At 48.2% G+C, this 21,533-nt stretch overlaps 1 protein-coding gene across 4 annotated transcripts in view; it reads right to left on the reverse strand.

Moving 5' to 3' along the window:
• LOC149364342 (uncharacterized) overlaps window positions 1-21,533 on the reverse strand; it is a 211,640-nt gene that overhangs the window by 22,485 nt on the left and 167,622 nt on the right. For 2 of the 4 annotated variants that reach the window (XM_089574276.1, XM_089574278.1), the window contains 3 exons: window positions 10,705-10,896; window positions 6,633-7,655; window positions 1,550-1,735 (listed from right to left, as the gene is read on the reverse strand). In XM_089574276.1, the coding sequence (XP_089430402.1) occupies window positions 1,550-1,735; window positions 6,633-7,655; window positions 10,705-10,896 (1,401 nt within the window). The remainder of the gene's footprint in view (window positions 1-1,549; window positions 1,736-6,632; window positions 7,656-10,704; window positions 10,897-21,533) is intronic. The other 2 variants (XM_089574277.1, XM_089574279.1) reach the window with 1 other exon arrangement.

Raw genomic sequence — 21,533 nt, forward strand, 5'->3', positions numbered from 1 at the left:
CCTGTGCGAAGGTTCAAGTAAAAGAATGACAGATGCGAAGTCAGTAACCCATGGCGACAATCTTAACTACGTGTACACTCGCAGCACCAAAAACATAACAAAGTACAAATTCAAGCGCAAGTGCCCCACGTTCGGTATCCGTAGCAGCTTTTCGTACTACTACGGTAGTAAGTATAGCTGAAGCAAGAGCTACATCATCTGGCTGACGCAAGCAATTACGACGCGTACAAAGCAAGCTGGGCAACAATAGACCGACGCAGTATCGGTATCGGCGCCCCGGGGAAGTCGTATTCCGTTGCACAGTTGCCGATTCATGTTGGAGACAGCGGTTGTGGTGCCGCTTTATCGTCAGTGACACCAGAAATAATCCTCCTCGTTTATCCAACACACTGTTCTATTGTGAGCGGCTTAGAAGTACTCGGCGGCACGATCGATTTGTGAAACGGTCTCGTAGTTTCGTCTGCGAACAGTAACTCACTCTTAGCCGACGAGTTGAGGTTAGATAACCGTTCGTTTGGAACAATGACTAACCACATGCTCTTTCGAGAAGCTTTCCATTGTTAAATGACGCCGTTTGAAAGACACCTTTCGCATGCGCGAAATGAGGAAAGAAGTAAAAAAAAAACGTTTGCATGGTCTGTAGCTTGAATTCCTCGCGTAAGGTGAATTACAAGTGCAAAAAGTCCCCGCTTTTCTCTTTCGATGTACCTGCCTATAGTCGTCACATGGCCCGTTAACTGACAGCAGTAACTGAATAGGCTGCTGCATAGGCGGCGAGAAGCTGTCATCGAGACATCCGTGGTCTGTTCTTAAATTAAACACGACTTGGAAAATGTGAAGAGACGGAGGATCTTGGCCAATGGAAAGTTAATAATAGGACTGTTGGATACTTGCAAAGAATGCTCATTACCAGTAGTAAGTGAAGAAAACCAGTGTCTTTATTTAGAACGCGTGATCCAAAACTTTCCTGTTGTGCTCACCCTGGTGTTCTCATTCGCTTTGTCCTGTTGTGCTTAATTTGTTTACAATATCAGCATGGTACTGCAATGGGAATACTGCGTTAGCAGGCACAGTGTTACAACTGTTAACGGCACGAAACAGCCATGTTGCAGTCAGATTACAGAATTAAACGGAAGGCGCCTCAGATGTTGCTGCCTGCTTAATTTTAGTTCTGAACACACGTGGCGCTTACGGCAGCGCGTGTTTAATTATTAAGGCATAATTATGGAGTTAACGCACTGGGAATGATACTTCGTGTCTAAAATGGCGTTATATGCCTCTTATCCAAACGCTTCCTCGTGAACGATTACTTTCTGCTGGAGTAGCACACTTTTGAGCAAATAATTTCGGCAAATATGCCACGCGATGTAACTGTACAGATGTCGATTTTGCGGTGGAATATATTTCCTGGTAAGTCATAAATTAAATACAGGAAGAGTGGGACAGAGTACGACTTCCCCTGACACCACGAAGTAATGCGCAGGTTATAGCCAGCATTAGTTGCGGCATTGTTAGTGGCGGAGGTGAGAAGCGTGGCGGGTGTACTTACTGCAGGCATAGCTGGCGGGGCAGCAGTCGTACTGGCTGGTGAACTGCGGCTCGCAGTCCTCCACCGCCAGATGGCACTTAGGCTGGACACAGCGCTTTAAGCCGCGAATGCAGTAGCAGTAATTGCAAAAGTTGGACGAAAGCATGGCCGAGCCCTCGGCGTACAGCGAAGCCTCGTCCAGGCACGCTGAAAGCACATACGCGCGCAGCGAGGACTCGTTAATGTGCGCGTGGTGGCAGAGTTTTAGCATAGTGAAGACGCAGGAGCGTGAACCATGGAGGAAGCAAAAAACAAGAGAGGCCTTTCCAATACCGCGGCCTGTGAGAAAAGCGTGGCGGAAACCACGGGATTCTAGCGGCCATCTTGTCCGGGCGCTCACAGTAACGGGCCCAAACTGTGTTGCTGCTACAGCAGGAGCGTCTGCAGCGCCTCCCGGCGGCAGATCCGTAGAGAGGGCAACAAGGCTTCTAAAAGAATGGTAACTTGCCCGGACGTTTTCCTTCTTCCTTGCAAGGACGAGTGGCGGCGGCTGTCTCGTCCTGGCGCTCTTAGCAATGGCCTGAAACGGCGTTGTAGTTTCTATGGTGCGATAGTTGCTCTCCTAGCTTCAAAAAAGCGATATCACGGCCTCTCATGCCTTTTTCTCTTCCTACATGGCGTGAACCATGCCGGATCTACCCGAGGCAACAGGTCGGCAACGGCTATGGGTTGTCGATCCGGCACGGCTACGAAAACTCTTTTGTTACATGCAGCCAATGTTGCTTACAAGCTATGGTACGACAATCCCTCTTGATCTACTTGGACTGTCTCTTAATAAACGGAGTTGTTTCGATGGGCAGCTCTTGGTGAATAATGACTAGTACTTCCGAAACTTCTGGCTTTTGCTGCCGTCGAAACAGCTTTAGCATTCTACGACTATATGGCTACTCGAATTTAGTAGCAGCCGTGGGTGAATGAGAAAAAGGAAGAATGAACATTTTTAAGTAAAGTTAAGATAACCATTGCACGTGGTCATAACCACTGATACTTTCCTAACCAAAGGGAAATGTACTAAAACTTGAATAAACTCTACGTCCACGGCGGGCGGTTCCTCGGACCATTGCATGATGCTATTTCACCTGTTTTATTTCATTTACATCCGTGAATAACGAAATTATGCCTTCTTATCTCTTCACATTTTTGAGTGTTCGTTTGGATAACTTTTTTTTTTATGCTACCGAATTGCGAGGGCGTATGTTTTCGAGACCGCAACATATGTTAGTTACAAAAGCAAGCTGTCAGATGCAGATGGTGGACAAAGATAACGATGCATTACAAGCAGGCTCGCTATAAGAAATGCTTTAAGTTATTACGCTTTATTCAAAAGTGTAATTTCCCGCAGTTAAATCCTTATAAGGTTGCTACTAAGCCAAGCACCGAGACTTGAACGTTCTGACAACGGCGTATTATCTTTTACTAAGGCCGCTAGGAATGCGTGATGGATTTAATACCTCCTCCCAACGGTTGTATTGCTATTCTTCTACTGATTTATAAGCGACTGATGGCCAAGTTTTAGTACGATACGCAAGAAGTAATCTTCACTAGAAAAGACTTCGGGCGACGTCTGTACATAATTAGCGCTAAACGCCTAAGGTTTCAACTCAGAGCAAAGAACTGCGAGCTTTGCCTTCCTTCTGTAGAAAGTAGACGAAGCGCCGAATTGGGTCAACACGGCACTAGGCGGAAATTGAGACCAAGACACGTGCGCTTCTGCATATTAATCTCCTTCTCAAACGGGACATCTAGCAATTTTTCATTAGAAGATAAAAAAAGACATTGATTTACGAGCACACAATTCTCTGCTTCATTATGAGCTGTACAAAAGGATGCTCATCGTTTTATTTGTCTGGAGATTTCCCGCCTGCCTGATTGTTAGAAGGGCGCTGTGGAGCACGCAAACAAGAGTTCCCCAGCAGTATTTGCCCAAATATATCTCGCAGCGATTAATCATGTCGTGCGAAATGGAGGCAATGCAGCGTCTCGTAAACATACAGCGTTTGTGCCTAAAGGGTGCAGAATAAGACGAGACAGGCTGTGCTGCTTTTGAAAAGAGTGCCAAAGAAACAAGCGTTGCGGCACGGCTACCACGACCGCGAACGCCTGAGCGCTTTCATTAGTTCCTTTCTTCATACATCAAGCATGCGGGAGAAGCGGTGGTAATTTATGACTTCTCTTGCGAACGACATTGTTAGCCACGAACTTCTCTAGTACGCAGTCCTCTAAAGTGAGCCGTTTCAGCGGTTGCTCGCATACGGCGGCGTAGGCGATGTATCGAGCTGCGTGGGAGTGTGTATATGGTTCAGATTTTCTGAAAGGATGGTTCGCTCCTGAAGGGGCGTGTCAGGTGTATTGGGGGCAAAACGACTGCTTCGACGACTGAGAAGAGGGAATGTACAACACACATAATCGACGTAAATAAACGGCTGGTTTGTATACGAAACTGAGCTGTTTTCTGCCTTTTTGAGCAACGTTCGTGATCTCACGACTGATTGTGTAATACTGTCTTCTTCTGTTTCACGGTTTTGACAGTGAAATTCTAGCAGTTGTTAGAACAAAACAAAGTAAACGAAAGTATTCTGCTTCTAGCCTTCGAGTTGCGAGCATGACCAAGATTAATTGCGTGGCCAAAGTAGCAAATATGCATTTGCAGTCTTGCTGGCAATGAAAAAACAAACATAAAAAAATACTATGTTACGACTTGTGACTTCAAGTTTTGACAGCGCGGGCGGTCTAATTACCCGTGCGCAAGCTGTTCGCGCGAGCAGTAAGTCACTTCTTAGGCCCACTCGGAGTCTTACTCGGAGTCTTACTCGGAGTCTTACTCAGAGTCCCACTCGGAGTCCCACTCGGAGTTCCACTCGGAAGTCCCTCTCGAAGTCTCACTTGGAGGACACTTTAATGCTAGCACTACACATTTATCGAGAGGCAACAGACAGGCCAACAAAGGGTGTAGGTATTATTTGTTATTGCGCAACCAGCTGAATAGACCCTTACCCATTGTGGCATGTACTTTTTTCTTGTGTGCGTGTGCATCTGCATGCCGATACGTGTGCGAGTGAAAGCATTTCGTAAAGCATCCCCTTTTTCACTTCGTTCAAGCTATCCTGTGGGCTCCTGCGGTGCGACTGACGTAGCTTCGCTCCTGATTCTTTAGACGCGAGCGTTTCAGCCCTTTATGTCGATTTGACGACGCAAGGCACGCGCTCTCATATTGACCCTAAGCGACGTTCTCCTCCACGTTTTTTCCGGGTAGGATGTGCCTGTTTCTTTTTTATTTCTCGCTTTCTTCCTCTCTGAATTTTCACCGTCGCAAGAACACGGTTCATTTGCATTGATTACTGGGTCTGCCGGTGTTATCTGTGCCGCTTCATTACTCACTGGGTCAGGCGGGAAAAAAAAAAGGGAGCCGGCATATAGCGCGAACGAAGTGCGCGCTATCGCCTTCCGAAACCCGTTCGGGAAGCGGGAGAAGAGTCCTTCGCCCATTGTCTTGTTCCCTTGTGCGTTTATTCTGTCGCGCATATCAGCACGAGTTATTAGTTTTCTCCATTTGGATATACTCTCTACGGAGGACTGCTTCTGCTGTCGGGTATACTGTGTTCTTTTTTTTTTTTTTTTACTGCGAGTTCTTGATCGAGGCAGCCGCGCATAAAACATTCTCGAACCTGCAGAAGCCCGCATTTCGTAAAAGGCAGTACTTCCTTCCGCCCCATTTTAGTGGTCTTCTCTTTTTATTTATTTTTTGTTTGTTCTACACCGCAGGCTCGTGGATGGCTGCAGTCTGTAGCGATCTCCATTTCAGTGCCGATAGCATCGACCGATCATTAAGTGAAGCCATAAAGAACGCATGTTAACTTATGAGTGCTTATGTGCACCTTATGTTCTGATTTATTTTATTCCAGTCTTGCGGGAGTGGCGAGTGTTTGGTATGCCTTTTTTCCTTCTTCTTTCGAAGCAAAGCGTCCTACAGCTGTATCAGATTTCCGACTAGGAGGTGCTTTTAGTAAACCTTAGAATGCACTGAAGTGTACGATGGCGCCCTTTAGATAGTGGCCTGTCGATCACTGCACTGTAAACAAAAAGGAGTAAGAAAAGGAGTAAACTGCCCTTTAGCGTACTCCCCTTTGTAAAACGAAGTGCGCTATATGAGATTTTACTCCCTTTTTACTCCCATATATGCGTATTTATGTTCAGAGTGTGCGGTATTCGTTTAGATGACCGCCGGCACTGTTTGGTTTGGTTTCCTGTATGTTGTCTCCAGCGTTTTTCATGTAACAGCCCCAAGGCTATGCTTTATTCTTGCGTATTGTCATCGTATATTACTCTATAATACGTGCTACATGGTAGTGCAGTAGTAGGTATTCTTTTTTTTTTTTCTTGGAGGGGGAAGTGGGGAGAGGGCGATATGTTTGCGCTGAAGATTTGTTACTTTCTTTCCTGCTTTATCTTTCGAGTCGCGCGGCCGGCATTTCAAAATGCTGCGCATTGTGCGGCCTCATTCCTTTCCCATACCACATTATCCTGTTTTTGGAGGAAATATACATTCTGCGTTCACTGCACGAAGATTACGACCGCTGCCTCATCGCCAGGACCTCGCGGCTTGGAGGCCATTACGATTTTTGTTAGAAGCCGCGTGTACTTGCCCTCTCGTTCTGAATGTTGCAGGAAAACTGTGATGGTCGGAATTTCATGGGGAAAAAATATTTAGGTCATTCCTGCTAACTTGTAGGGCTGGCTGCTTCAGAACCGTGGTGCTTTAAGGCGATGAGAAAGGACAGGCTCGAAGAAAGAAGAAAAGTAAAAGGGCAAAACTGTTCAAACACCGTGCGCACATAAAGAAGGACCCCTATAACTGTAGTGCATTGTATATAGCCTTAAGCCTGCGTTCAGTTGTTTGTTAATTGTAGTAATTCGCTCCCAAGAACAATGCATCGGCGTCGAGCATTTCCAAAATATTCGTCAATAAACGTTTTGCCTCCTCCTACGAAGACGTGACCGATTTTCCTCTTGGTGACCCCTTTTTTTTCCCCTCTTCTTTGCTTACCTCCGGAGACAGTGTTCAAGTCTTGCAGGTCGAAACTGTGGTGCAGCTCGTACGGCATGGGCGTGGACGAAACGAACATGATGCTGTCCCTGCCGCCCTGCAAGCTATCCTCGACGCTGTTCGCGGGATCGCCTTCGGTTAGCGGTCTCCGCACCGGCGTCTCGAACTCGTTGGCCGCCGTTCCGGCGACGAACTCTCCGTCTCCCACAGGCTGGTCATCAATAGGCGATTCTGTCATGGCGGCCAGAGTACTGGGCCTTGCGGTCGTCGTTGTTCTGGTGGCGACGACCTTCGGCCCTTCGACCTCCGAGGGTCGTCCGGTGGTGCTGGTCTCCTGACCTGCCGGCTGTGTCGAAGCGCTCGTTCCATGTCGCCGGGTGGTCGGAGATGTCGTCGTCGTTGTTATGGATTCTCCGTGTACCTTCTTCGGGCCAGAGCTGAGTCCGTCACCGGGTGAGTCGGCCTTTACCGTCACAGCTCCATCGTCGTCCTCGCCTCCTACAGCAGCGGTGAAAGTCGTCACCGAGTGCGGCGTCGTTGCTGTGGGAGCTATTCCGGTGGCCGTCACGGTAACGACGTCCTCGGGAGTGGCGGTGGTGATGGTGGTGGTTGTGGTCGGTGATGGCTTCGTGGTCGGAGCGAACGTTGTAGCCAAGGGTCCAGCAGTTGTGACATCTGTCTTCATTTGGGCCTCTTCGGTCGTGGTAGTCGATGCACCTCGGGCTGTGGTCGTTGTGACGTCTGCCTCTGTGGTCGTAGTTTCGGCCTGCTCGACAATTACGCTAGGCGTTCTGGCGGACAGTTCCACGTCGTCGTGGACGCCGCCGTACGGCCGCTTGACAGGCTTGGGGGCGAAGCTGTACCTACGGGTAGGTGCCATGTATGGCCTCCTGGTGGTAGTGGTGGTAGTCGTCGTGGTCGTGGTGCTCGCCTCGGCCTCGTAATCCACGGTCGCCGGGTAATCGTAATAGTCGTCGTCGGTCGGAGGCGGCGGTGTCGTTGTAGTTTCCGACTTTTTGTCTCCTGCGTAAAAGAACACCAGACCATTGTTTACTGAGCTCTTGGGGCATCCAGAAACTTAATTTTTCAATCTCCAAATCAAATTTGCAACGAACAAAAGATCGGTGTTTTGAGAACAAGTTCAGAGCAGATATATCAGCAGCAAAACGAACCTAAAGTTTCGTATGGCTGTTCTCACCTTAGAAGCTTCCTGCGCGAGCATTATAAGAAATTCTAGCACATTAATTGTCCGTGGCCTTTTTGTTGCTTGCTGGCGAAATTATTGCCACAACGCACAGTCACACCTGGAATTAAAATAGCTACACAGTTGCTGCTGTTAGGTTAGCCCGAAGCAGCCAAAGATTCCCATAATTGAACAAGGATTCACTACCTTCTGAAAGGTATAAATCATCGCCACAGCTTCAGGCTCATGTTCTTGTAAAAACCGCTCATATATAACTACTGATACCTGCCACAAATTCTAACCGCAGGCTGCAGAAGCATGCTCACCATTCAGCGACATGTGACTGCACTGGGTGGGTACCGCACAAAGTTTCAAGTGAACCATGAGAATACAAGTCCAGCCATTGGGCGGCGTGGCGTTGTTTAATAAGCCCTGACCCAGTACCCCTTCACTACTTCTTTGAGCATGAACTTCACGAGGTCGCCCAGTTAGAAGAACGGGCCATTCTGGCCATTCAGCACCTCGACCACGCGGATCCAATTCATATTCTCATAGATTCACAGTCGGTTTGTCGCAAGGATGCTCGCAACGCCCGACGTTCTCATACTGCAACACTCCTTGGCGGTGCCCTTCTCAACACTTCCAATACATACACACTTATTTGGGTTCCCGGTCACGCAGACATCCCCGGTAATGAGCGCGCTCATGCGTTGACCCGAGAACTCCCCGACCGGGCCTCCTGGGATGACTGAGCCAACACCGCCTTCACATCCTTCCATTTCACGTACCTTGCGGACGTGCGTCTCGTGAGGGAGCACAGTCTTCCTCCCCATCGCGCTCTTTCTCGTCCACAAGCTTCAGTCTTCCGACAGTTGCGGACCAACACGCTCCCTACTCCTTTATTCGACTCGTATCTGCACCCTTCCCTTGGTCGCCCTCAGTGTCCGCACAGTGGGGACCGTCCAACCCTATTCCACAAGGTAGGTATGTTCCCCCCATTCGTAACCCTTCTAAAACCTCCTGGGCAGAGCGGCTAACTGACCCCACCGCTAATGGCTGGTGGCACGAGCGAAATTGGTGGCCGGCACCTATGCGGTTTCGCTCTAAGGGTTCCACCTGGGGTGGGGGGGGGGGGGGGGGGGGGACGTATATATCGAAAATAAACGTGTTTATTCTTCCTCCAGTATTTCTGGACAATTTTTGCGCTTTAGCAGTTCGCTGTACTTCGCGGCTTATTTTGCGTTGGGCAGTTTGCTTACGCTAAGTCAGCGAAAATAAACTAGCACAACTTTCCACACGTGCTAAAGAGGAGGATAGCGCCTCCTCTTCCTTAATCAGGGTGTTGAGGCGGACTAGTTGGCACCTTCCTGAGTGCAAACACGGCTAATTAGGTGGGACGGAAGAACACACGGGGAACAACGCGGGCGCTGACCTACAAATAAGGATGTACTGTAAGCATGCCCTGTGCCTATGTAGTATAAACAAAAGGTAAAAAAGAGAAGAGAGAAAAAAAAAACAACAACGAGAAGAAAATTACCAGGCACAAGTGCATTCTTTATCTGGGGCCTGAAGCGGCTGGGAACGTTTTCTTTTCGTTCCTGCTTTTCTTTCTTTTCCTTTTCCTCCTTCTTTTGCTTTCTCTTCTTCTCTTGTTCTTCTAGAACTGCGCAGCTGCTGTGTGTTTGCGCACGCACACAGCATGTTCCTAGTTGTAGGCCAGTCCCCTACCCTGTTTTCTCTGCCGTGTTTTCCTACGTCCCGCTCACATAATTAACGCTGATTAACAAGAACACCTCTACGGACATACGAGTACCTTCATGAATAGAAAATTATGTCCGTTGCTGGAAAAAGGCCTCTCCTACTGATCTTTAATTTAGCGTTTTCCCGCGACAGCTTTGGCCACTGTTTCCCGGCAAATTTCCCATTCTTAGCTTCTGATCTAACTCTGCCCTCTTCGGCTGTTTCGTTATCCTTATCGTCCACTCCTTGACCGGAGAGAATCATCTGTTGTCCGTTCTGCGCGTTACATATCCTGCCCAAGTTTGTTTCCTCCTCTTGATTTAGCATTTCAGCTAGGATATATATATTGGCCCTTCACTGGCCATTGATTGCGTACCTTTTCCATGCTGCCTTAGGCTAGCCCTATTAGCAGAGAAGGAAAGCCTCAAAGCGAACCTTCGCCTTCAGCGAAGGGCTTCAGGCCCCCTCAACGCTCTCCACCAACGAGGATGTTGGCGCAAACATTGGTCTTGCAGGGAAGTCTTGATTGGGACATCGGCGGCGACATTTATATTTTACTTTGCACTTTTGTTCATAGTATTGAGACCTTCACTGTCTCTGCCATCGAAATGACGCTGTCACCTTAGTTGCCGGTCCCTCAGCGCGCGCTTTCTACACGTCATGTTTACGGGATTAAACAGAGCAGTTCCACTCTCTCGTTAGAAAAAGAAAGTCTAAATGACCGAAGCTTTTATCCTAAAGAACTGATCGATTCCTTCAAGTGCTGCTTAATGCAGCCGCGGTGGCTCAGTGGTTATGGCGCTCGGCTGCTGACCCGAAAGACGCGGGATCGGTACCGGCCGCGGCGGTCGAATTTCGATGAAAGCGAAATGCTCGAGGCCCGTGTACTGTGCGATGTCAGTGCACGTTAAAGAACCCAATGTGTTCGAAATTTCCGGAGCCCTTCACTACGGCGTCCCTCATAGCCGAGTCGCTTTGGGGCGTTAAACACCCATAAAATTCCATGTGCTGCTTATTTGATTACCCAGCAGTTGCCTTCTGCAGCCAGGCGTGCGACAAACTTTGCCAAGACTTCCTGCCGAGCAACGGTTCGATTAATTTGTCTATCTTAAGAGAGAGAGAGAGGGGGGGAAGAGGGAACGCCCGTACCACTGCAGAATACGTTTGGGCAGCACTGCCCCGACTCCCTGGCCGTGAAGCACCCGGGCGCTGGTGTTCCGATGGCTGGACAGACGCGCAGGTAGCAGACCAGCACCCCTTTCTGGCAGGTGCAGTTCAGGCAGGGTTCCGGAGTCTCCACCGAGTCGCCGTGCTCGTACCGCTCGGACTTGTAGAAGCAGCCTGCGAGAGGGACACCGCAAACGCACTTCAGGGTGTGCAGTGGTGTGTCACAGTGCAGCAGACCTTCCTTAAAGACGTTACGTAGGATTCAGTGCCTGGGCAAAGGAGTGTAGACATAATAAATAGTACCCTGAAAGCGGTATCAACGGAGGAATGTCGTCTGAATTAATATGAGGTGGCTCTCAGATGCCATGGCCAAATGATCTTCCTTGCTAGCCGTGGCGGTTCACGTCAACCAGTTAGCTCTTCGGCGCTTAACGGAATAGCATATACGGATATCTGTGGTCTTGATTTATCCGTAGTCTCCTTTTTGCCTGGCCAGTAGCCAACCGGTCAGTTACAAGATGGAGGACGACCGAGTAACACTAAGAGCCAAATCACGTTCAGACAGAAATCCCAGCATGCCCTTGCGTCTTGATGAGTGCGTGTAACCTAAATGCGTCTGTATCAGGCGAGAAGCCTCTCTGGTCTCTTTCGAAGTGTTTTTTATTATGTTAATGGTAATTTTCTTTTCTTTCTACATATTATTTCACCCTTTCCTCTCCCTTTGTATTTTTAATGGAAGTAAATAAATGGAGGTACGTTAACGTATGAAAAATTCTGCCTTTGATGCCGGTTTCTTTAATCCCTGCCAACTTATTGTGCAGTCAGGGGTTTGGATTCGCAATCTTTGATCTCGTGAGTACGTACAGCAGTGGCGGCAGTTCCGTTTGTTACGTGCTGCTGCCTTCAGTTGCGTTCAGCGTACAATTCTGGTTTGGTCCTGCGCCACGTGCGATGCCACAGTGATGAACGGCACTGGTTAGCGCTCTAGACCTAGCGTCACCATCTGCCGTCCATCGTCATACGAATAAACGCAGTCGAAAATAGGTAGTTCGAACTCAAAGGGGCAGAAAATTTGTTCGAATTATGCAGAGTTCGAAATAACGAAAGCCACGTAGGGGCTCATTTTAATGCAGGTGATGTTGAGCAGAAAAAAGCGTGAGTTCGAATAAACCGGGCGTTCGAATTAAGCGAGTTCAAATTAATGAGATTCCACTGAAAACAAAATTGGTGCGACAGTACTGCCGCATCTAATTTCATAGAGAAAACAAAAGGATTCGGCTTCTCCTTGTGGTTAGTTCGAATTTATTTCCTCTATTTTCTTTAAACTTATGGTTTCACTCTAACCGCTGTACATCTTTATTAGGGTTTTTGTTGCACGCTTAACCTAAAACCTTCTCTTTCGCTTTGATATTTTCTGGAGTTAGAGAGGGTTTGTCTCATTCGTCCTTCTGTATCGTTCAGTTCCAAGGTAACAGTGCAACTGAAATGCTCTATTTGTGCGGAGGGCGCGGTGTTTATAAGAACGAAATAACTCACTTGGACACAGTACTCGCTGAATGGTGGAATAAGTAAAAACCTGTAGCTGTATGTTTTATTTTTAACTGCAGAATTTTTTTTTTCTCATCACAGCTAGACTCCCTCCATGCGCTTCTCTGTGGGTGCGAATTGCCGTCCCTATAATAAAGAGTTCGAGGTGGAAGTTTCGAGCGCCACTAAAATAAAGAGATCTGTCTTTCCCCTTTTCATATATACGTTTTTCTTTTCCCTCGATATATCTCGCCTGTCTGTAATAAGGAAGGGGCAGGAAGGCGGCGTAATGAACCGTGGTCGAAGGCAAACTGACGAGCCAGAAATTGATTAAACCATTACGGCCCGGCGCGTCGGACGTCGGTGGGGTGGGTGCGTTCACGTGGCGTTCAAATATCCGCTGCCGCCATTTTTACGGGGTTCCGCGCAGGGCCGTTGCAGCTAATTTGTCAGCGTCTTCGGATTAATGTTGCGCATCGAAGCGTGTCGTGACGCTTTGCCTTTTTTTCTACCTCTATTTCTTTCCGCTTCTTTCTTTCGCAGTTATTCAAACGAGACCTCCCGGCGTGGTTCGTTTTTCAAAGGGAAGGTCGGCAATTAACGTTCGCTTCAGTTTGCACGCGTTTCACTTTGCTTCAGCCCGCCTCTGAGCGGCGCTGCCTATTTAAAGCTGTAGTGCGTGTCAGCGGTGGTTTATCACTTCCTCGATGCCGAGCTTGTGTCGATTATTAATGCCGACTTACATTTACCTGAGCCTATCAGACACCTGGTTACTGGCTTTACTTCGCCAGCTAAGGTCGGTCAGAACATTTATTAGTGCAATAGCGTTAATTAGAAGCTTCATGGGGCTAAGATGCGTCGTCGGTCATGAAATTCGCCCATTTGCTGGAGGGTAGTGCCGTCATCACGTCATCAGACCGGAAGTGACGTCAACAGACCGGAAGTGACGTCATCAGACAGGAAGTGACAAGTATACGCTTCGATGTATCTTCTACGCCTCTGTGTCGCCACTTCTAGAAACCTTCGAGGAAATATCCAACCATCAGCTATATGGCCTGAATAAGATGTCTGGTTGAATGCAGACAGATGTGTATAGAGTTCCGCAAACACAACTTCTGGTGCTATCGCGTTGCCAACACATAATGTAATCAGGTGTCCCTGTGCATTTTTAATGGCGCGCATTTTATTAGAACTTGACGTACTGTTTCACTTCACGGAGCTTTTACGAGCAGGTGTGCACATAACTGAATTTTCTAATTTCCGAATTTCGTTACATGAGAAACCCTTGCCGGATGCTCTGACGCTATAGTGCCATTCGTAAGAAGAACTCTAAAATTTTTGTCTGCGTTAGATAAGTTTATTGATATTTTATTTTCTACCTACTAGGTTGCGCCGTTTTCGGAACCGGGGATAATTCCGACGATTGAGGCGAAAACGCATGCTGCGTTTCAACGTTTACGCGATATAAAATGCCTCACCGCAATGCAGCTAGAACCTCAAAATAAGTTTTACAGAGTCTTCCAAGACAAGACATTCGTTTCCGCTCGGTAAAAACAGTTATCAACCAGTGGCTGTGTGTGCGTGGAGAGGTGTATGGCAGTGAATGGGCTAAGTGTAGTGAGCGGAACAGTAGGACGGATCTCCATGACTGGCGAAGGGGAAGGCGAATTAAACGAGGTGGTCAGATTGAAAGGACTCCGCGATAGCCACTCAGATAGATTTTTAGCCTTCGTTAAGTGAGACATGGTGTCCAGCTACATGGTGCCCCTGCAATAATCAATGGAGGAGCTGAAGACGCTTGTCGCGGGCTCGTGTGCTGAGTCTCACTCTACGTGAATATGATTTCGTGAAGGAAGATCGGACAAAGGTGTCATGTAATTACTCGCTCCTCAGGGTGTTCACACTGACCTTCGCTGTCTGGATTCAACACATAGAGAAAAAACTTCGAGCGGCGACCCGCATTGGAGCAATGCGAAAGCAAGACGTCCACATACTATACCGACGTCCGTGGCTATTTTGACGTCCATGTGCTATATCGACGTCCACGACTATGTTGAAGTCCACACACTATATCGACGACCATGGCTATTTTGACGTCCAAGCGCATTTTTTGGCGCTTTTCGCCTATAATTAATAAACCAATCACATCACATTGGCCAAATTATTCCCACAGCAACATTTTATCATGAACTATCTCACACAAACACATTATCGCGCATTCATCTTCTGAGAATGACAAAATCGTGCGGCCAAATTTGAAGTCACTTTCTGCTGACGCGACAGTCATTTAATGCTTTCGCATTAAAAAAAAAGAAAAAACAATAGAGAGAGACAGAGCTTGTGTTGTTCGTGTTTTACCTACCTAATAAATAGTCTTCCGGTTTTCAAGTTCCGGGGATTTCTTTATTTTTCCAGTCTGTGCTCGTATTTAGTTTTGAGACTCTTCAAGTTGCTAATATTTGTCTACATCCAACGCTTTCTTCTCTGTAACGCCTTGGTGAGGAGTAAATGGAACTTTGATGACACGATGCTGTCCGAGACACCGACAGTTTCTCTTTACAATCCATCTGTATCTTCACCCATCGCAAATGCAACCTCTAGGAAATCTCGATACCAGATTCTTACACGAAAGGCGATGGATAATGCCGCGATGTGGAGCCAGTGTCGTCAATTCACTCGTTTTCTCTTCTCGCCTGGTCGTCTCCGTGGTGCTTTGCCACAGTACTGAATTGTGTAGTGGCAGAAACAATAGTGCGGGGAGCTTAGGAGCGTTACTTCATGCATGAAAATTGTTCAAAGCTTCTACTTTGGAAGAGCAAATGACGGTATGATTTTAAAATGAAAGCGTTAAAGGCCCTGTTCTCCAGAAAGTCCGGAGTTGGCGTTGTCGGCGTTGCGGGCGAAAAATCACGAGCAAGACTCTGGGAGATGGTACCCAGAGAGGTAAGAATACTACCACGCAACTGGGGCGCGAGCTGAGCTGCAATAACCGTTTTTCCGAGAAAACGCGTCCCGTAAGCTTTCTTTTTTTTTCGGTCGCGATAGTACACTGTACGCGGAGACTTGGTTTGTGCAGAAGGACTCGATGAAGCCCGATTTTATCTATTCGTAGCGGTTCTAACGTTTCCTTTCATCTGTATTGATTTTTCACTCCGAATTCGTCCTTTCAGGGGAAGATTGATAGCTGGCTCCGACAACGGATGCCAACACCTCATCTAATCACGTCTCAGTAAAAAAGAAGTAATAGCGGTGATGAATGAGCTTTACGAAATCAAAATTATGATCATGAACAGGCTAATAAATAACCAGTTATCCTCAGGGTACAATGAACTATTAAAAACTGCTTCATACGACGCGGTGGCCGCAGCACTGGCCGCAGCACGCTTTGTGGCAACTCCACAAGAATTTAAGCTTGCGCATGCGCTGTCTGGCTGTGCTCCAAAAAGACAGATGGGATAAAAAAAAAAGATAGAAAGAAGGCAGAAAAATGCGCACTTGTTCGAGCTGCACAACGGCCTACAACACTGGCACGATGCCCTACTAACGGCGGACGTGCGCGCTGTCGCGACGAGCTTGTCTTCTCTATTTTCCTTTTTTTTTTGTTGCTCTAGTCGTTTCCCGCGTACAGCTCCCTGTAAAGGGCGAGGTCCCGATAGACCTTAGCCCGCTCGTCTTCGCCTTTGCGGCTGCGCCTGCTACCGTCTTTCTTTCGCCGTGTCATCCGCAGATGACAGCAATTTTTCATGGCCTGGAAATGGGGGGAATGCGCTTGTATACAAAGCACAGGGAAGGAAAAAAAGGGAAGAAAAGGAGGGATGCGGCAAAAGTCCCTAGAAAAAATGAGGAGCTCAGCTCAGTCAGAGCTCAGGGGAGATGCTGCCTCGCCATGAAGGGAACACGGCAGATGCATTGTCGACGGGGATCTCGGGAATGGTTTCCTGCGTGTATAGACGTCGGCTTCGAGGGAACCCAGGGGAACCCGTTATAGTACACGAAGACGCTACGTGGGGACGAGTCGGGAAGGAGGGGAGAGGAATGGCTTTGAGATAAAGTAAGAAGCTATATATGACCTCTTCCTACTGAGAATTCAGTGCTTCTCTGGCGCTCGCTTCCTTTTTTCTGTCTTTCGCCGTTTTTTTTTGTTGTTCTTGTTAAATAACCACGTAAACCGTCCTTTAACTTCTTTTTCTTTTCAGTGTCGACTTCTGCGTGTGGAGTTAAATTTACTGATCAAAGATAATTAAGGTTTTCGTGGCTTTCTCTCGTTTTTTTTTATGCGCTGCAGAACTGAAAAAAAAAATAAAAAAGGAAGTGCTTTACTTTGCTCCTGTGATGTGAGTTTATATTTGTACCTCTGAAAGAATTTATCCGCGTGCCAAGTAGATTGCGCTCGCGCAATTACCGCGTCTCTGTGTACATTGGCTTTGATAAGTGGGTTCCGAAGGTTTATTCACCGTTGTGTGCACAAGCAGTTGTAGGGGCTTAAGTAGGTTGGGCATCGACTACGGCAGTCGATGCGTCGAAGCACTTGCGGAGTGCCGTCACCGCAGCATCAATCAACCGCTCAAGAAGAACGGTCGAAAATAGAGCGGGCGAGGTAGAACCAGATCAACTAACTCCGCAACAACCAATTATGGCTTGCTGAAGAAACCGACGTGGTGGGAGCGGAGGAGAGGGTGATCGGCCAGGGGAGAGAGAAGCTAATAGGGGGAACCTCTTCCTCTCCCACTTTCCCCATTTCCTCTCCCGCCACTTCCCTTCGTTTCCCCATAGTTCGCTGGGCACGTCTGGCGGCGGAGCACCGTAACGAGCTACGGCCGCACGCTACACACACATACACGCCGCGAGCGCGCCTGGCGGCGCATTAGCAAAGATTTACGGTAAACAGGGTCGCGACGCCGCCCGAGGCGGGCTCAAGCGTTGGGAATGGCTCGGTGAGTTAGCGCAAAGCGTTCCTCGCTTCCGCAGCGAACGACCGACCGCGCCACAGCCTTGCGCCGAAGAGGAATCCTTCTTATACGCGTACGCACGGCTTCCCCTCCACCTCTTCCCACATCCGGTTGCACTTTCAGCTGCGCGTCGGCGGGGAGCCGTGGGTGTTGCTAGATGGGCCGCCACAGGGCGGGCTCCCATCTTAAGGCACGCGCGCGCCCGGGTATGTTTGTGTGCGTGGACGTGTTAGTCTGTGCCCGCAGGCTCAGCTCTCGCGCTGTGAAAAGTGATGTTTGCACCTCTCGAGATAGCGGCAGTCTTCTTCTCGGCTTCTAGAAACACCGCAGGACGAGGGTGACTGCTGGAATTAAATTAAGGGAGGCCGGGAAAGGCGCTTTTCCCGGATGGCGCCTTTTCTGCACCCTTTTCCTCCTCTCTCTTGCCGCCCTCCCCCTTTCCCTTTTCGTGGCCCCGGTGTTTGCTCCCGCGGAGTTCTTCATCTCGGTCCTCCCAGAGCGAGGGAAAGAGGGACGTCCGGGAGCGTGTGTCCCGTCGCCGGGACGAAACGCTGGCAGCGGTCGCAGATGAGTTGCTGGGAGGAGCGATCTGGGCTCGAGGAGCGGCTGTGCGTGTGCGTGCACGAGAGACAGATGAGTGGAAATGAATCGGAGCGGGCAAATAAAGGAGAGGTTAGATCACAATCAGTACAAGAGAAGAAGGGTGAAACGAACAACTGGCACATCTGAAATGTCACAGTGGAACACAGATATAGAAGTTAATGCTTTTTTTTTTTGTGTATGTGCCAAATGAAACACTGTGTGCTATTGGACACACCGTAGTGGAGAGCCGTGAAGAAACTTTCACCCATTTGGGTTCTCTTCAACGCACAAGAATTTCATTGCACAGGCGGTTTTGCATTTCAGTTATAGAATAAGAGGTAGATAGAAGAGTGTGCAACCTGTGCATTCGATAAAAATCGGAAAGTACAGGTTAGTGCTAGTATACTACAGTAGAACGCCAAGACAGTTACATGTAGTCTATTGGAGAGAAAGTGAAAATCCGAATGGATAGCGAATACGGTGCTGAAAAGATACAGACTAGATGAACTGGGTTCACTACATAATTCTCAAAAATACGTTTTTTGAGGTAAAAATATGGCTTTTCCACCATAGTATCACCAGTGTTGGCGGACGCCAGAAAACCGGCGAATGTCTTTAGTAAGCTGGTTAACTAATTTTTAATAATAATTAACTTTTAACGAGTAGAGTTAGGCACCTAGTTTCAATTAGGAATGTGTAGCCGGTCGTTAGTAATAGCCATATCAGTTTTCAGAATTTCGAAAACGACATTACCCTTGGCGCTGTGGCGCGACAAAATTTCTCTTTTCTGACTAGTTACGTGTACTGGAAAGGTTGCTTTGCCTGCATGCTTTTCGAAAGCGCGTGTATTTTGGCACGATGCAGCCAAATCTTACGCAGCCACAACGCCGAGTATAATCGCGTTTTCTGAATTCTAAAAACTGATACGGCTTTTACTAACGACCGGCTACTTAATTAGTTAATCAGCTTACTGCTTAAGACAATTCACCGGCTTTATAGTATCCGCCAAACTGGTAATACTACACCGCAAATGCCATATTTTTACTCCAAAAAGCCTATTTATGCAAATTACTTAGTCTTCCCTGAAACACCTGGTATACAAGAGGCAGGTACGCTGTAGTAGCTGGAGTATGAGATCCAGGTAAACTCAAGGAAGGCGTGATGAATTCAGAAAAAGGTGCCAGGTGGTCAAAAAAAGCCATACAAAGATAAACAGGCAAGATGATGTGGACGTAGTAGGCAGGCAGATCAATGTCAACAGAGGACAGTGACTTAAGCTGGTGAATGGGCACGGAAGCTGATGAACGAATAACTGTTCTGATTGCGGTTTGTTGATTTCAGTTAACCTGACGAGAAATCTGTTAAATATGTTTTTCATGCTACACGAATGACAAGGCTGCGCATTTGCGAGGATTTGTTTCCCGGTAAAGCCCAGGTAAAGTGAACGAGGTGCCGAGGAAAATAAAGCCAGTGAAAAATGAACTCAGGGCTGGACGAATAGTGATCCCGACAGAAACGCGTCGCCACATTTAAGTGGGTGCGAGACGCATTGCATAGCATATTTTATTTTACAAAAGACAGCTGAACTTGTATTATCCCTCAGGCGAGTATAACAAAATAAAAAAAGGTGCGGTTATGGTTAAACAAAGCAATTAAATGAGGTTTTTGCGCTCCGGAAAGCAGAAAGCCTATTGCCACTACAGATGTCCGACCTTTTGTCAGCGCTCGATGGGCGCGCGTACGGTTCTGTGTTTACTTAATGGGAATATTTGCATGCAGAACTTGCGCCTAACATTCGCGCCTGCATGTAATTTCTCCTCCTAATGCTAAAATCTTTTGCAACGTAGTCATTTTGTTATGTCACTTTTACTTGTGCCTTGTTTTTAAGCTCACTGTTCATTAATCATGTTATCCTATCGCCAACCAGTCTATCTGCACAGCGTTGATTTTGGCTGGCGCTTTCTCAACTCTTTGCATTGAAAGCATTTTTTCCAGTGAAATGTGAAAAATTAGTTTGCAAATTACGGTCCCATACTGACGGCCGAACACATGCGAAGCAAAAGCATTGCCAGACAGTTGCAGCGGCGGCGCGCGGTGTGTAAATCGGCGGACGTCCGCTCCGCGCTGTCGTCCTCGGACAGCACCGCGACCTCGCGCGCACATTGCCCTGCTCGGACGTGATTCTACCCAAACGAGTGGCTCATATTTCACCGGGCAGGCTTCCCCCCTTTTCTGTCCCCCCTTCCGGCCGCGCGCGCTCTTCCTTCCTGGCGAGACGAAAGCGAATCTTGGCGTGCGCCTGCACACCAACGGCGGCAGCTCACGACCAAGCGAGGGGCACGCGCGTGCACAGAAAGGGTGGGCTACTCCGCAACGCAAGAAAGTGTTGCGAAGAAGAGCGCCGACAGGACAGGCTGCTCACTCTTCCTTCTTTTTGTCTTCCTTCTTTCTTCTTTATCGTTATTGCGCTTTTTCCTTTCGTAACGCTTCTCCCACCTCTTACTCTATCCCTTTCGTCCTGGGCCCGCGGGCAGCAAATGATGGCCGCGCGGTGGTTTGGCCCGGATGTTGCCGGGATGGCCCGATGAGCGTGCGCCGTCGCGTCTCGTCGCTCTCCTCTTTTTCTCTCTCTTTCTTTCCCGACGTTTTTTCGCGAGGTCGCGACTCTTCATTTGTTTATTCCTTTGTCCCTGACCAACCTCCTTCCATTCCTACCCGCCCTCTCCACATCCATGCCTTCTTTTTGTCTATGGCGAATGTGGGCCCCGCTGTATAATAAAAATGCCCCGCGGCCCCTATTCACGTCAGCGGATCCATTTGGAATATGGCCGCGCCATTTTGCGTTTTCCCTAACGCGCCCTGCGTGCTATTGTACGAGCGGGCGCGGCATACCGAAAATACGACCGGGATAGCTGTGTCGCGCGGTGTTTTGCGCAGTAGCCTTCTCAGCTGTTTTTCTTCGTTTGTTTTACTTTCTTTCTTCGCGTGCCACGTTTTGCTCCTATCCCCGCGTCTTCGTCGGCCGCGTTGTCATGCCGCGGGCACATGGTAGTCTCCTGGTATTCGAGCTTTCATTCTACACAACAGCGACGGATATATCTTGCTCCGCACGGACAGAAAGGCTGCAATCTCGAAATTTCCGGAAGCCATCAGACAAGAATGCAGGCATATGCTCTGCCGCTGTTTTAGAGAGCGAAGGCTCTCTCGATATTGGACATCTGAAACCGCGCATCACGAGTACCAGATGAAGGTACGTGTACTGTATTCAGTCGTATTGCCTTTCTTTCCTTCAACGAATATAAAAAGAAACGGTACATTATGGTGCGGTGGTTGTCTTGCCTTCGCCTTACATGCCCTTCGCAAGCCCATTTCTTCCTCTTGATTTCGAGATTTCGGCTAGGATGTCATTAACTCGTGTTTGTTCCCTGACACACTCTGCCCGCTTCCGGTCTCTTAACGTTACACCTATCATTTTTATTTCCATAACTCGCTGCGTTTTCCTTTACTTAAGCTGAACCCTTTTCGTTATCTTCCACTTCCCATAGGTGAGTACTGGTAAGAAACAGCTGTTGTATACTTTTCTATTCATAGATATTGGTTGATAAGCTGCCATTGATGATCTGAGAGAACCTGCTTATGCGCTCCACACCATTCTTATTCTTCTAGTTACTTCCTTCTCATGATCCGGATCTGCGGTCACTACCTGCCCTAAGTAGACATGTTTCCTTACCACTTCCATCATCTCCCTGCCAA

The sequence above is a fragment of the Amblyomma mixtum genome, chromosome 2, assembly GCF_055824585.1.
Source record: "Amblyomma mixtum isolate Tamu chromosome 2, ASM5582458v1, whole genome shotgun sequence".
Taxonomy (NCBI): Eukaryota; Metazoa; Arthropoda; class Arachnida; order Ixodida; family Ixodidae; genus Amblyomma; species Amblyomma mixtum.